Source organism: Ceratotherium simum, chromosome 1 (genome assembly GCF_057802395.1).
Source record: "Ceratotherium simum simum isolate JZ-2026a chromosome 1, ASM5780239v1, whole genome shotgun sequence".
Lineage (NCBI taxonomy): Eukaryota > Metazoa > Chordata > Mammalia > Perissodactyla > Rhinocerotidae > Ceratotherium > Ceratotherium simum.
Window position 1 is genome coordinate 83,577,477 of NC_141900.1, and position 14,568 is coordinate 83,592,044.

Below are 14,568 nucleotides of genomic sequence, written 5' to 3' on the forward strand. Positions count from 1 at the left end.
TTGACAAAAGTTGTAAGGAATACATGAGTAATTCCGGATAAGCTCTGACTCAGGATGTGATTAAAATATACATGTAGGTTACGGTGCAGGTACATTTTTCCATTGATGAGAAAATACAAGTTTGAGTGACTGAATGCAATCAAACCACCATTGTTGTTTACATCTTTGATGCCAAATAGTACTTTGTAGTTTAGGAGTTTGGCCAAATGTTTCACCTTTAACTGGTTGTTTTGTTATAGAATAATTCTGGCCTGAAATACTATCATTCATCATTTTCATTCTAACATGATCTTTATGTTGTCAATTAAACAATAAACTGGAAGAAGCATGACCTTTTAAACCAAGAAATCTTCAAACCATTGCTTAATTAGGCATACCACACACAAGGTTACAATCTCAACAAGACCGAGTTTTGAACAATTCTCTTTAATTTTATACCAATGGTCTGTGTAGCATCCAGCTGCTCTGGCTGCTTCACTTCGTGTTATTACAAACTGGAAGACAAGTCTCCCTCCATACCAATGACACGGTTTTACTATCCCAAACCAAAAGGGACTGCAAAAAAGCAATTTGTCCTGATAACTCATTAATGTCAGAAAGAACCAGTTTAACAACAATTTTATCTACACAGAAATTACGCTTTAGGGTAGACACTATCCAACATTTAAATAGGCAATACTAAGTAATCTATCCAATGGGTCAAGTTTTTAAATTACTTGAGAGTGTATTTTGTAGCTCACTGATCCGGACGGAAAATCTGGAAGTCTACACTGTAGAAAATTGACAGTTGCCTTATGAAGTTCATCTTTTACTACTGGTAATAGCCATGCTAAGAAAACTTTTAGTATGTAATAATTTTTTGTTGTTGAGTATAGTAAGCAGCTCTGGGTCTAGTCAAACACATTCTGGACTCTTCAGGAGATTCAAAACTGGTCCTGAGGAAACTGTGGTTTGGCCACTTGACCCCTTACACTTCCAGTCTTTGGGAAGTGGGTTGGCTGTCTCACTAGGCGAGAACACTGGTCATCACCAACACAAGCCACTCAACTGGTATGCAATTAACAACACGTAATAGCTGTTAGAAAACACAAGTTCCAGATATCTATCTACACTTTCTATGAAAGCTCTGTGAAAATCAAGGTTATTTAAGTCTGTTGGTTTGATGTGTGCTCCATATAGCTATTGGGAACTTTCAAGGTACCTCTAGGACCAGCAAGAAGGATTAGAAGAAGTGGAGTGTCCAGGGCTATGGCCACCCCTTCAACCCAGTAGTTCTTATTTTAACTGACTGAAATGTTAGATTTCTGAGTAGGATTCCTTTGAAGGTAGTGTTTGAAAAGCAGAGTATAAGGGAGATGCTCTTCATTTATTCTTAGTAGAGTGTGGTAATCCCCATATCATCAGAGCTCAAAAGAGTTTTAAATCTAGATCAAGGAAGATTATCTCCCTCCTCCTTGAAAACTCTTTTAATGAAATACCCTTCAGTGTTACAAGCATTACATTCTTAGCTTTGATTGTGGTATATATGCAAAACAGCCAAAGAGGTTTCTGCTTTTGTTGCAAAATTTTATTAAATAACATTGCTTATTAGGCTGTCAAAGTCCCATATGATACATTTCAATTAGAAATAATTTGCAAGAAACATTCATTCTCTCCTGAAAAATAGGTAGATTTGCTTCCATTATATAATGAAACTTACGTATCCCATTGCATGTCCCTTTACACTTTGGCTGCTTAGGGAGCTCAGGACTTAATGTAGTCCTTCATTCTGGTTACTATATTTGTTTCTTCCTCCTTCAATGGTTTTGATGTTGTACTTCTATTTGAACAGCCTTATGTGTCTTTTTATCACAAACAGGCAAGGTATTAATAATGAATGAACACGAATAGATAAGCCAATAATGAAATTTAAAAATTGAGGAACATCCTAAATATTACTGAAAATCAAGAGAATTATATAATTCCATGACAATTTGCTTATGTTCAGGTCTCTTACCCTGTACCACCAACTATTGAAACACAGCCACGTTTCAAGCTATTAGCAAAATAAATCTCCAAGGAGCTCGAAGAGATTCTCTTTTAAGTTCACACACTAAAATTCATGTATTTTACGTGATCCTCACTCATCTGGTGTATGCTTACCCCTGTATCAGATACAGTTGTATTATGCTTCAAGGGGTTCCTACTGTTTTCAAGATGAAGAAACAAATCTTATGAATGACCTATAAGACCTCACATGATCTATCTGGCCCCGCCTACTGCTTCACCCTGACCTCTGATACTCATCTCCTTCAGGCTTTACCTGACCCTAACTCCCGAGAGTTTCCTCTATTACAAGCTTTCAGTTCAGCACAACCCCTCTTTCAGCATTCATTGCAGATTATATAATCGTACCTTCGTGTGCTTTTTTGATTAATCTCTAAGTTCCCCAAGAAACTCTAAATCTCACGTCTGTTTTGATTGTTTTTACCAGTAATATATCGTTAGCACCTATAACAATGCTTAACACATTCTATGCACTCAATAAATATCTCTTGACTAAATTAATGAAATTTTTAGCTGTGCTTCTCTGTCGATAGTGGATTGAAAAAAGCAAATAACGGAAAAGATCAGCCCTAAAAGCAATCATAGCAACAGTAGTCTGGTAAGGTAGAAGAGGGAAAAAAACCTATAAAAAGTGGACAGAAGAATTCAGAAATCATTCAAGTCTAGAGGAAAATTGTCTTAATAATCGTTAGACATTAAGATTTTTTTTAGTAGTTTTTAATAGCATCATCATATTACAGTATGCTATAATAATTGATGTCATCGAGGAAGGGTTCAATTTTTATCTATGGTTAAGATAAGAGAGAAATTGATAATTTACCTTTAAAATACTTTAATCGAATGTTTCTTTAAAAGATTCCCCTGTCTTCTGGAGGTGAGCTTCAGTTATTGAGCAAATATACTCATTTGCTTTCCTCTTCCCACCTCCTAACAGTTTGGATAAATGAAGTATTCCCCAAGCTCACATTAGGATAAATAACCTTGTATTACAACACTTCTCTTTTGCTCAATTTGATAACTGCAAGAAAATTATTTTCAAATTCCCCTTAGTAGTTATATTCTTAACAAAAGGATTAGTATTATGTAATGTTTCACAAAAATTCTGCTGAAAAAGAGGATACTCTGTGTTGGATGTAAACCAAATTTTTTCTCATATTGCCTGAACAAAGCAAAAGAAGAAGTTTCCACTTGAATTCTAAATTGAAGATGACCTTGTGCTTTTTTGAGAAAGGCTGGCAGCTGAGGTCACTGGAGTGTATTATGATGGACAGTGCAGTGCTGTGAGTGGCTCAGAGGCATGTCCATTGTGTGGATTACAGCCAAACAGAAGGAATTAGACAGCTCAGAGCATTCTATCATTCCATTTGAAAATAATGGTCAAAGTCATGGGCAGCAACCATTACAACTTTCATAAAAGAACAGCAGCATTCAATAATTCCATCACTTCAGACAGGCAGTTTGGCTATTCTTAGCGAAATGCTGTGAATCCAGCATATTCTGTATCAATTTCTTGTGACACTCACAGAAGCAGCATTTCCACTTCTGCAGCAGGCAAATCTCATCTACACTGTATTGTGTGTAGTTCTATCTCATATGATGCAGCTCATTGCTTCAAATTGACCAAACCATTGAAAGAAACACAAGGAAAATGAAGACACAGAAACTTAACACAGCACTCTTAGAATGTAAATACCTAGCAACTCCAAATCATCCACTTTTCTCAAGCCAATTTACTGTTTTAAAAACTTAAAATCAGTTTCAAAACAAAATGTCTATAATTTCTTCTCTAATAACAGCATGAACAAAACATTTTCAAAGAAATCTAATCTGTTGTCAATGGCTCCAAGTGGGCCTCCTACGTTATTTCCGAAATAGTGATATTTAAGTAGAATATTTTGATTGATAGAGGCTTATTTTTAACTTCTGCTTCTTTCAGGAGCAGATTAATGGTACCACAAAAAAATATGTCTGCGATTTAAAAGCAGGTGGAAAAACTCACACTTCTGATTAAAAGGGGAACTGCTTCTAATCCCGTGCTTTCCACTCTGCTTGAGTGTCTTCTATATATAGGAGGAAAAAACACCACCCTGTCACTTCTAAAGTATTTAGAGACAAAAAAAAAAAAAAAGTTGTAACTTACCATTAAAATTTACAGCCCGAATATAACCAAGTAGCTCTTTCCCATCAATGGCACTCATTCGTGGGCAAAGGCCAATGTATCCAGGGCAGAGATCTTTGTGCATATTGTGCAGGGCATAAGCCATGGAATACACTGCATCAATTACAAATTGGACCTTTCCTTCCTGTTCATAAGATGAATCCCGCGCAATTCGCTCCAGCCCTGCAAAATAAAAAGGAAAACCATCAATTGGCTTTGTTAGATTTCACTAAAAGATGACATTAGGGCTAAGATTTCCATCATTTGAGGCACACTTAATGAGACAAAACGATTTGATTTTACTCCCTATTACTTTAATCCTATACTTACTGAGTTAGATTTTTAAACTGGGTATTGAATTTTTTATTTGGAAAGAACAGAAACTATTTCATTAGCAACAAAAGATATAAAGTAAATAACAGACATATAATTGCATTATCTTTGTTTCCACTTTACGGAGCCCCATTACACATTCTAGTAATTACGTAACATTTTGGTGGTGACTTGATCTTTTAAGTAAAGTGTGTAGACTGTTGTTCTTTTCATCTACTTCAGCTCCAGGAACGTCATTTAATTATGGCCCAAAGTGAGGTGGCTTTTATCCCCCCTCATGTCTGTTCTTGTTTTGAATGTGCTCTATTTGGGAGGCCTTTTTGTAAATATTAAATGACAATTTTTCTTAAGTGAACCTGGTTATCTTTAGAAGAATAATATTTATTTTCTTCTTGAACTCAATTTTCTATTTTATTTCTTTTTTCAATTTGTTTCCAGTTTTATTGAGATATAATTGACATAAAACATTGTGTAAGTTTAAGCTATACAATGTGATGATTTGATATTTGTATATATTGCAAAATGATTACCACAATAAGGTTAGTTAACACATCCATCACCTCACATAGTTGCCATTTTTTTTCTTGTGGTGAAAACTTTTAAGATCTAACCTCTTAGCAACTTTCAAGCATACAATACTGCATTGTTAACTATAGTCACCATGTTGTACATTAGATCCCCATAAATTTTCTATTTTAATTGTCTATTAAAAAGACGTAGAGCTCTCAAAATGAAATGTCATTCAGAATAATTGTATCTATGCTTAGGCATATTTAGGGCTGAGAATTGACATTGAGGATTACATTTAGCTTGGTGTTTATCATTTAATATATAATAGAAGCATAGAATTAAAAACCGAAGATCTATTCAATGTTAAATTTGGATGATGTATCATTAATTATAAACCAACATTCTCATTTCAAAGATGAGGTAACCGAGGCTCATGGAGGTGAAATTTACTGAGGGCACATAGAGCAGATATGGGAAGCATTCCCAGGTCTCAGTCTCAAAGCACAATATTCTCTCAATCCCCAGAAACATGTAGTGGATGGCAAGAATGTTGGGCACACAAGAAAAAATTACAGAAAGAACATCCAGGGCTTATTAATGAGGCCAAAAAGGAACTCCTATCACTTCCACATCTCTCCAAACCTTATATATTCAGTAACACTTAGAGAAACCAAAAGCAAGCATTTGAAACTTTCCCATGGATGTCAGTAACTTTTAATAAACAGTCTTTAAATTCAACAAATATTTCTTTTCTTCACACTAATGTATATCTCCTCTGAACATTCAGTCTATTGCACTAACATTCTAAGTTAAGTTGTTGGTATTGCTGCTCTGTAAATCCCTCTGCTGCAGACACACACACACACGCATCTCTTCTGTGAGCATTATCATTTGTTTATCTGATTTTGTTTTCTTTTGTGGACTCTAAGGAAAACAGAGGATTTCCATGTCTCCATCGCTACAGGGTGGGGTCTGGACAGAAGGCAGAAAATTGGCAGAAAATGTCCAAATCAAATTGATTCAAAGAAAGTAATGACCATGAGAACATTAAGGAATTTGGAAAATTCCCATGATCCGTGGAATATGAGTTGTATGAATGTATGAATATTTTATATTTTTAAATTCACTCTATCCCAAAATGTTCTGAATTTAATATATTATGATTTTATTTTAATCCCACTGCAACCTCCTTATCAATCTATAAAGATATTTCTGAGCACTCAATAATTGGAATAAAGTTACATATAATACTTTCCTGATAAATTGTAATAGAGATGCCCTAGCTTAACATACACACTCTTCCTTAGCTTCCCCCCAAAAAAACTTCAACTTTATTATATAATGGATTTATATTCATTCTCAATTACCACACCATCTTATTAAAGGGAAATATTTAAATTTTCACTGGTCAAACTATTTATCTCTTTGACTAGCTATAAATTCCAATTAGTTTGGGTGAAGATTAAATATATCCAACTTTGCACATTTTATTCTTTTGAAGTTCCGAAGGCTGTCTAGTGACTGTTGTCACACTTGAGTCAGTGGACGCTATAAGACTTTTTCCATAAATCAATGTAAGTACATGATGACAAACTAAAAGACTGAAACCATTACCATTTCTAAATTTAAAAAGAAATCATGTGCTTAGACAATGTGTTTTCTTTTTCCTAACACTTCAATCTCATGATGACACTTAAGATTTTACACGAGCTGGAGTTTTCTGCTCACTTCCTATATCAGCTTCTCTCACTCACTTGAAAGAGGAATTTAGGAAGCTGACATGACTCATCAACTTAATTGGTTGTAAAATTTCACTATGCTATAGTCTCTAAAGTTAGCATTAATGTATTGCTATAAAGTGCTAAATATTGTCAAAGGCTGTATGTCAGCCATCCATTTAAAACACTGATTGTAAAGTTGTGATGTGTTTTAGTGTGTGGTTTAAAATTAAGAACATACAGCAAAGTGCACAGTGGGAGATGAAGTCAGCCTCATAAATTTTATAGCAAGATTGTTTTATGTTTTCATTAACAAAATCTAAAACTTCTGACAGTATCTCCCATTCCCGGAACACATAACAAATTCTTATTGGTCCAAGCAATACCACATTTACCTCAATTAAGGTCTTTTGCACATCATGGTTTATCTTGGTTTTATTCCTTCTTAGTAAAAAGGCAAATTGGCTCAAGTTTGCAAAGTGTTGTAAACATTACAATGTGAGTTCCTAAGATGAGCCTAATAAGAATTTTAAATTATTTGACTGACACATAGTTGTTGAGCTTTGCTTTCTAAGAATCTCTCATTTCTCAGGATATAGTTTAGTTTTGTAAATTGAGATGTTGAGTTATTTTCCTCTTCCTGAAATTATGCATATAAAGTTTCTAATGTTAATGTAGTGATGACCTAATAAACAGCTGGTCAATTCAGTTGCAAAAAAGGGAAGTCACATCAGTCCTTATACTCCCAGGAGAGCAAACATCAATGGTTGAATTTTTTACTGCAGTCTTAGCATGTAGTAGAAATAATCCCACACTCTAAATATGTAGGTTTAAAAGTATTTCTTTATTTAGTTCCTCCCTGACTTCTTAAGTATGCAGCAACTATTTTAGATAACTAAATCATTTTCTTGCAGTTGTTTGGAGAGAACTGTAAATGGGAAGAAGAGAATTTGTGAGCTGCTATGAATAAAGACATTTATGCATATAGGACCAAATTTAAAAGTGATTCTGAATTCCACAAGAACTCGATGTGCCTCACTACTGGACACACCAGAGCCAAGACTGTCGTCTCTACCTTATGCTGCCCCGATACCTCACATGTATGTAGTAACTGCATAGTGGTGACTGAAGTCAGTAAGAAGCACGTCAAGAACCTCATCACATGCCAAAAAGTAATAGATATCAAGTTAGCAAACATAAGTCACTTTTTACTGAATTTAAACTGATTTGGTTTCAAGGATACAATAGGAGGAAGATGAGAAAGAAACATAAGCACGTTCAATTATACAGGACTATCTCCTAAGCACTAGGATATGCAAATGAAACATGTGTACCTCCCAAACCTCAGAGAGATGAAAACATGGGCCCTGCAGTAAGGCAGGAACACAAACTGACTGATAGAGGCAGCTGGCTACAGGAGAAAGAGGACCAACCAGTCAGGCAGATCTGAATTCGGGTCCTAGCTGCACAATTCAGAAGGCATGTGACCTTGGATACTTTCCTAAGCCTGAGCCTTCACTAGCAGAGTTGCTCACAGGGACCTCTTTGATGGGGTCCCCATATCACCAGCCTCATCTGTTGGGACGACCTCACCTCTTCCTGCACTACTTTTAGGTCCTTGAATACAACATGGGATCTCCAAACCACAGGACTTCAGTCAGATGTTCACTCTGTAACTTTCCTTACTCCGTCCCAGATATCTCTTTCTCAGCCTCCAAGCTTCAGGTAACATGTCAACTCAAGTTAGGCTGGAGGAGTAGTGATATTTAAGGATTATTTTTCCAATTTAGCAGCCTAGATAAGATCAAAGAGCATCTTAAATGCTAGGTTTAAATACTGAATATTGTTCAGTTGGAAACAGAGAGCTAAGATTGGCATTTAAAATTATTTCTGGGAATGATATGCAAAGTAAATTGAAGCAAACATATGTTGAAGGTAGAGGTACAAGTTGGGAGGCAGGGTATGTAGAGGGAAGAAATAGGTGGAAACAGTGGAAAAGAAAAAGAATGAGAGAAAATATATTTCAGATGTCAAACTGATAGTATTTGGGCACCTGATTAAATATGGGAGTAAAGGTTGGAGGCAACAAAATAAATGTGAGAGTAAGGAGTTGAGGCTAGGTAGTGGAATATCAGCACCATTGGAATTTGGAAAATCAGGTAAACAAGAACATTCAGTTTATGACAGCTCCCCAACTGCATCAAGACCTCAGTTAAAAGGGCTGATTTTTAATATTCTGTAGTATTTATTACATCCTCTAACACAGTATAGACTTTATATAAATCTGTTGAATTATTTAAAGAACTAAAAGCCCAAATGTTTAGAATAATCATGTTACAGTAATATAGTTGATCATTTATTTATAACATTGCAATAAGTTAAGCCACCGTATGCAGCGCTCCTGTAAGACTAATTGCCTGAGAAGTCAAAGACTTGTGATCTAGTTCCAAGGCCATGACAAACTCACTCTGTGTCTTTGGTCAAGTCACGGTCTTTCTAGCATTTGTTTACTTCTCAGTAGGAATTAGAGGATTGAACATGACCAATCAGGGTCCCGTCAGTTCTAAAAGACCAGATTCTAAGGCATGTTCTCTTATTCCTGTTTCCTCCTTACACTCTCTAAGATCCCTTGAAGATTGCATAAGGGTGTGACTGAATAAATACCACTAAACTCAATTCTCCAGTACAGTTTGGAATATCCAGTAACTGGGCTACCATTGAGATCTGGAAATTCTGCACTAACATAAAGTACCAAAATTCATCCTGGATTTTTCTTCCTGCATTCTCAGTCTGGTTAACTGAGTCACTACATTTTCATTATTCTTAGACTTGAGCTATATAATGAATCTGCTTCCTCACAAAGGGGAAACGTTTTCAGTTCTCTTTTTAGTTTGATCCAATGGTTAAAGGAATCAATTATGGAAAATAAGTTCAGAGAAGTGAAAAGAAGAGGAAGGATACAAATAATGAAAATGGGCAGGGCACTTTACAAATACCATCTCTTCAATCCTAAATTATTATTATTCCTTTTGTTACAGATAAAGTAACTGACTCAACAGTTGAATAATTTACTCAAGATCACACAGCTGTGGCAGTAAATGGTAAAGTCAAGTCTGACTCAAAATCTCTGCCATTTGCTACTACACTTCCTCCTCCTCTGTGAAATTCTCTTTGATTCTTCCAATTCAGGCTTCACTTTCACCTCTCTGAACTCCTGTTTAACCTGCAGCCATTAGACCCGTGATCTGCTTGTCTCCTAAGGTAAGTAACAAGTAAAGATTCTGTGTGTGTGTGTGTGTGTGTGTGTGTGTGTGTGTGTGAATCTTTAAAGAGAGTAGTGGAGCAAGAATTAAATACTATAAAATAATGTATAGTTTTACAGAAATACAGACTAATATATATTAACAAATGACAATATATTGAAATGTACTAAAAAAGGGAAATACACTTCTATAAAATTGTAAAGATTTTTCTGAACTACAAAATATTCACCTAGCTTGTGAATTTCAGCCATACACATGAGATAAAATTGGCATAAAATGGCTGAAATTCATAAGCAACATGATTAGATATTTGTGGTGAAAGCGAAAGCTAATAAGGCTTATAAATTTGTACCCATAAAAATTAAAGAGTATTTTAGCTTTGGAGGGTGAAAGTGTATGTGTGTGTATGTTTATGCGTCCATAGGATTTCTCCAGGAAAATAACATCAAGCCCAAAAGAGAATTCCACACCTAAGGTTCTGCTTTGTGGATTCTACAGTAGACTTTGTCAAGGATCTGCATAAACAGATGTATTAGACTGATGAACTAATTTGAGCCTCAGCCTTATCTATTTACACAGGGCAGAGAAAATGAGAAGATAAGGATCCTGCTCTCTATCTTCTTCTGTAATTTAAATGTAGTTCCAAGAACTGAAGGCTCTTAGCTGCCTGAGGACACATCAGGAGACACTTATAAATCAAGCACTGAAGAGTGCTACAATCAGCCCACAATAACTTCTTCTCTTTGTGCCTGCCAGGAAATGGAAAGTGCTTCAGGCAGGTGCCAGGTGTCCCCTTCAGGTGTTAAATTTCCTATGCAATGCCCTAGGGTTTCAAAACACTGAAACACCTAAGGTAAGTGGCAAATAAGATTGAGTGTATCTCCAGGCAAAACAACCAGTTTAAAAGAAAGATGTTCAGAAGAGGAAGTTATTTCATAGATATATGCCTAAGTCCCCAAACAAAGAAAAGGCATTTGATTAAATTCAAATAGTTGCATTTTTTTACATAATTATCTTAGATCATGCACATTAGAGACAAATTTTGACTCAAAATAGTGTATAAAACAGTTGATAAATAGTAGCATTAACTAAATTGTTAATAGTAGAGTTTCTCTCACATCTGTTGCCAATCTTCCTTTTTTATTTCCCTCCTCAAAGCCCCAGTGCATAGTTGTATATCCTGGTTGTAAGTCCTTCTGGTTCTCCTATGTGAGCTGCCACCAAAGCATGGCAACTGCCAGACAAGTGGTGTGGTTCCAAGACAAGGGAACGAACTCAGGCCGCCGAAGCTGTGAGAGTACCGAACTTTAACCACTAGGCCATCGGGGCTGGCCTGAGTTTCTCTCTTTAAAACATATAAAAGCTCCCCCATAAAGAATTCAAATTTTCCCTTCGTGATTCTTCCTTCAACGGATAGGACTTCTAATGCCCCACCAACCCCAAAATATGTTATAGTCATGATGTGGCTACAATTTGCCTGTTAAAAAAAAAAATCTTTCTTCTTTTTTTCGTTTCTTTTCTTTTTTTTTTTTTTTGTGAGGAAGATCAGCCCTGAGCTAACATCTGCCAGTCCTCCTCTTTTTTCTTGCTGAGGAAGACTGGCCCTGGGCTAATATCCATGCCCATCTTCCTCCACTTTATATGGGACACAGCCACAGCATGGCTTCACAAGCGGTGCATCGGTGTGCGCCCGGGATCCGAACCCCAGGCCACTGCAGTGGAGCGCACACACTTAACTACTACGCCACCAGGCCGGCCCCTCTTTCTTCTAATTATTAAAGTAAATCACAGTCTTAGGAAAAAAAGAATAAAGAAGAAAATAAAGAATATCTATTAGCTCACCATGTTAACCACCATTTGCTTATTGGTCTATTGCCTTACAGCATTTCTCTCTTTCCCTCTTTATTTTTAAAAATTAAGATGATTCTGTGCATCCTTTTGTTAATATGCTATAGTCACTTCACCTGTGTGAGAATTTCCCTATATTGTAGGAAAGCATGGTTTTTATGCTTGTATTATAGTTCATTTAATGGATCCAAGTTTTTGCATTTAACTCTTTCCTGATACTCAATGTGATATTTGGTGCAAGGTAGGGATCTAACTTTATGTTTTCCAATTGTGAACCAATTCTCCCAAACTATTTATTGAACGAATATTCTTTTTCCTATTAATTTATATAAAGTCACTTTTAACATATATCAAACTCTTATACACTCTTGAATATATATGGAGTGTCTGCTCTGGGCCACTTGTCTCTTAATATGCCAATAGCACCATTTTTACAATTATTATAATTTTATAATAAGTTATACCATCTGTTCATGCAAATACTATCACTACTCTTATTTTTTAAAATTCTTGATTATTTTCACAAATAAACTTTAGAATTCTTTAAACTAGTTCCCAAAATTGGAGCTTTTATTAGAATTGCATCAATTTTTAAAATTAGTTGCAGAAGACTTGACATAGCTGCAATATAAAGTGTTCCCATTTGGGAACATAGGAACTCTGTTTATTCAAATCTTCTTTGGGAATTCTCAGTAAAGACACGTCACTCATGCATTTCTTTTTAAGTAATTCCTTGATATTTTGTGTTTTCTAGCTTTACGAAGTAGAATTTTTTATTTTATTTTTAACTGGTTATTCATGGTATAATTCATAAATTTCAATTCGTTTTTAATGCTCAACACTTTCTTCTCCCCTTATTTAAACTCTATGCATCCTAGAAGGCCCAGATTAAGTCTTATCTCTTCTATAGAACAAGGAAAATGCAAAAATGCATGGCCTCTGAGATCAGACAGAACAAGATTTGATACCCTGCCTCTGAGTCTCTTATTCTTTGCTCATAAAGTGGGAATTTATACCGATGTTGCATAGTTGTTGTGAGGATTAAGTGAGATAATGTAGGGCATCTGGCACATTATATAGTGAATAAATGGACACCATTATTTATTATATGGCACTATAAAATACTTAACCTTCTACAATTTGCAACACTTTTCCAATTACACAAACACAAAAAAAATCACAATATAAACCCAGGAGATATATTCATATACTCATTCAATAAACATGAAAATGGCAATTTAGTTCAATGATTAGGAACAACCACCCTGCAGCCATTCTGCCTGGGTTCAAATCTTACCACCACCAATTACTAGTTATAGGAGTTTGACTAAGTCCCTTAATCTCTTATGCCTCAGTTTCCTTCTCTGTAAAATGGGGATGATAATAGTATCTCCCTCTCATAAGGTTGCTGTCATAATTAAATGAATATTATACATAAGGCAGTCTGAAAAGTGTGTTGAAAATAGTAAGTACTATACAAGGGTATGTTGTTATTCTTACTGTCATCTTTACTATTGTCATTCATTAAACTTGTGTGATTGTATTAAGTACTGAATTGGATGCAATGGTAAACTAAAACTCACCTAGTCCCTGCTGTCATGGAGTGACACTAGGGCTAAGAACTAAAGGATAAATGAGAGTGAATTAGGTGACAAAGGGAAGTAGAGGGGAGCACAGATGCAGGGTGACAGTAATGACAAAGGCCCAGTGACAGAAGGGGCATATGAGGGGCTAAAATAAGGCCAATGAGGTTGGGGCCAAGGGAGCAGGCATGTGGCAGAGGTGAGCCCTGAGAGGCGAGTGAGGCCAAATTACCAGACCCTACAGGCTGCCTGGAGTCAATTTATCCTCTTCCTAAGAGCAGTAGGAAGCCATTGAAAGGGAAAATAATCAAGTCTCCAGTCCAAAAAGAGCTCTGGGCCAGAAGGACAGATAAAAAGGAGGATGGAGTGGATGGGGTAGGCTGGCTGGAAGTTTATTTCATAATTTGAACAAGGGCATATGGTGGCATGGGCAAGCTGATGATGAAGATGGAGAAATGTAAATGCACTTGAGACATATTATGAGAGAAAATCAACAGGATTTGGATGAAACTGAAGCAAAGGGTGTTGCCGAGAGTGACTTCCAGGCTTATATATCTGGGCAGACCCTGATGCCCAATGAGATGAGCAACACTGTCTAGGCCAGAAATACACTGTCCCACCGGATAACTGCGTATTTGCCTAATGGGTGATCAACCTGGTGTGTCCGTGCCTGTTAAGACAGGCCAGGAAAATGCCACTAGCCTGCATCTCCTGAAAGTTCTGTCTGGTCACTTGGCTCTATGGGAATGAACTCTGCCTGATTTGTGGCATTTATATGTTCAGGTCAAGGTTCCAACACTGGGTTTCATTATTTTTATTATTACTTACAAACTCCCTAGCATGTAAACTACAACCCAGGAATTGGAGAAAGAGGTGGTACAGGAATTGTTTCCAAGACTGTGTTATAATTCAGTAATGACTTCAGTCATTCTATTTGCAAGCTATTAAAAGTATTCTCTCAGGTATTCTCTTCTGAACAAAAAGCTGAACAGTAAATATGACAGTCTGCATTAAAGACACATATAGAAAAGTAAAACGTTTTCCCTTTCCACTCTCTCTAGGTCCCACTTCCTACACCCCTACTTTCTCACTCTTTTAAAGATTTTGTC

The 14,568-nt window shown here is 36.1% G+C and overlaps 1 protein-coding gene across 1 annotated transcript in view; it reads right to left on the bottom strand.

The window, feature by feature from the left end:
• Positions 1-4,094: 4,094 nt before the first annotated feature.
• Positions 4,095-14,568, bottom strand: part of LOC101400291 (metabotropic glutamate receptor 8) — a 128,607-nt gene continuing 118,133 nt past the window's right edge. Inside the window, exon 5 of the mRNA XM_087430299.1 lies at positions 4,095-4,387. Coding sequence (XP_087286425.1) covers positions 4,152-4,387 — 236 coding nt within the window. The 3' untranslated portion in view covers positions 4,095-4,151. The remainder of the gene's footprint in view (positions 4,388-14,568) is intronic.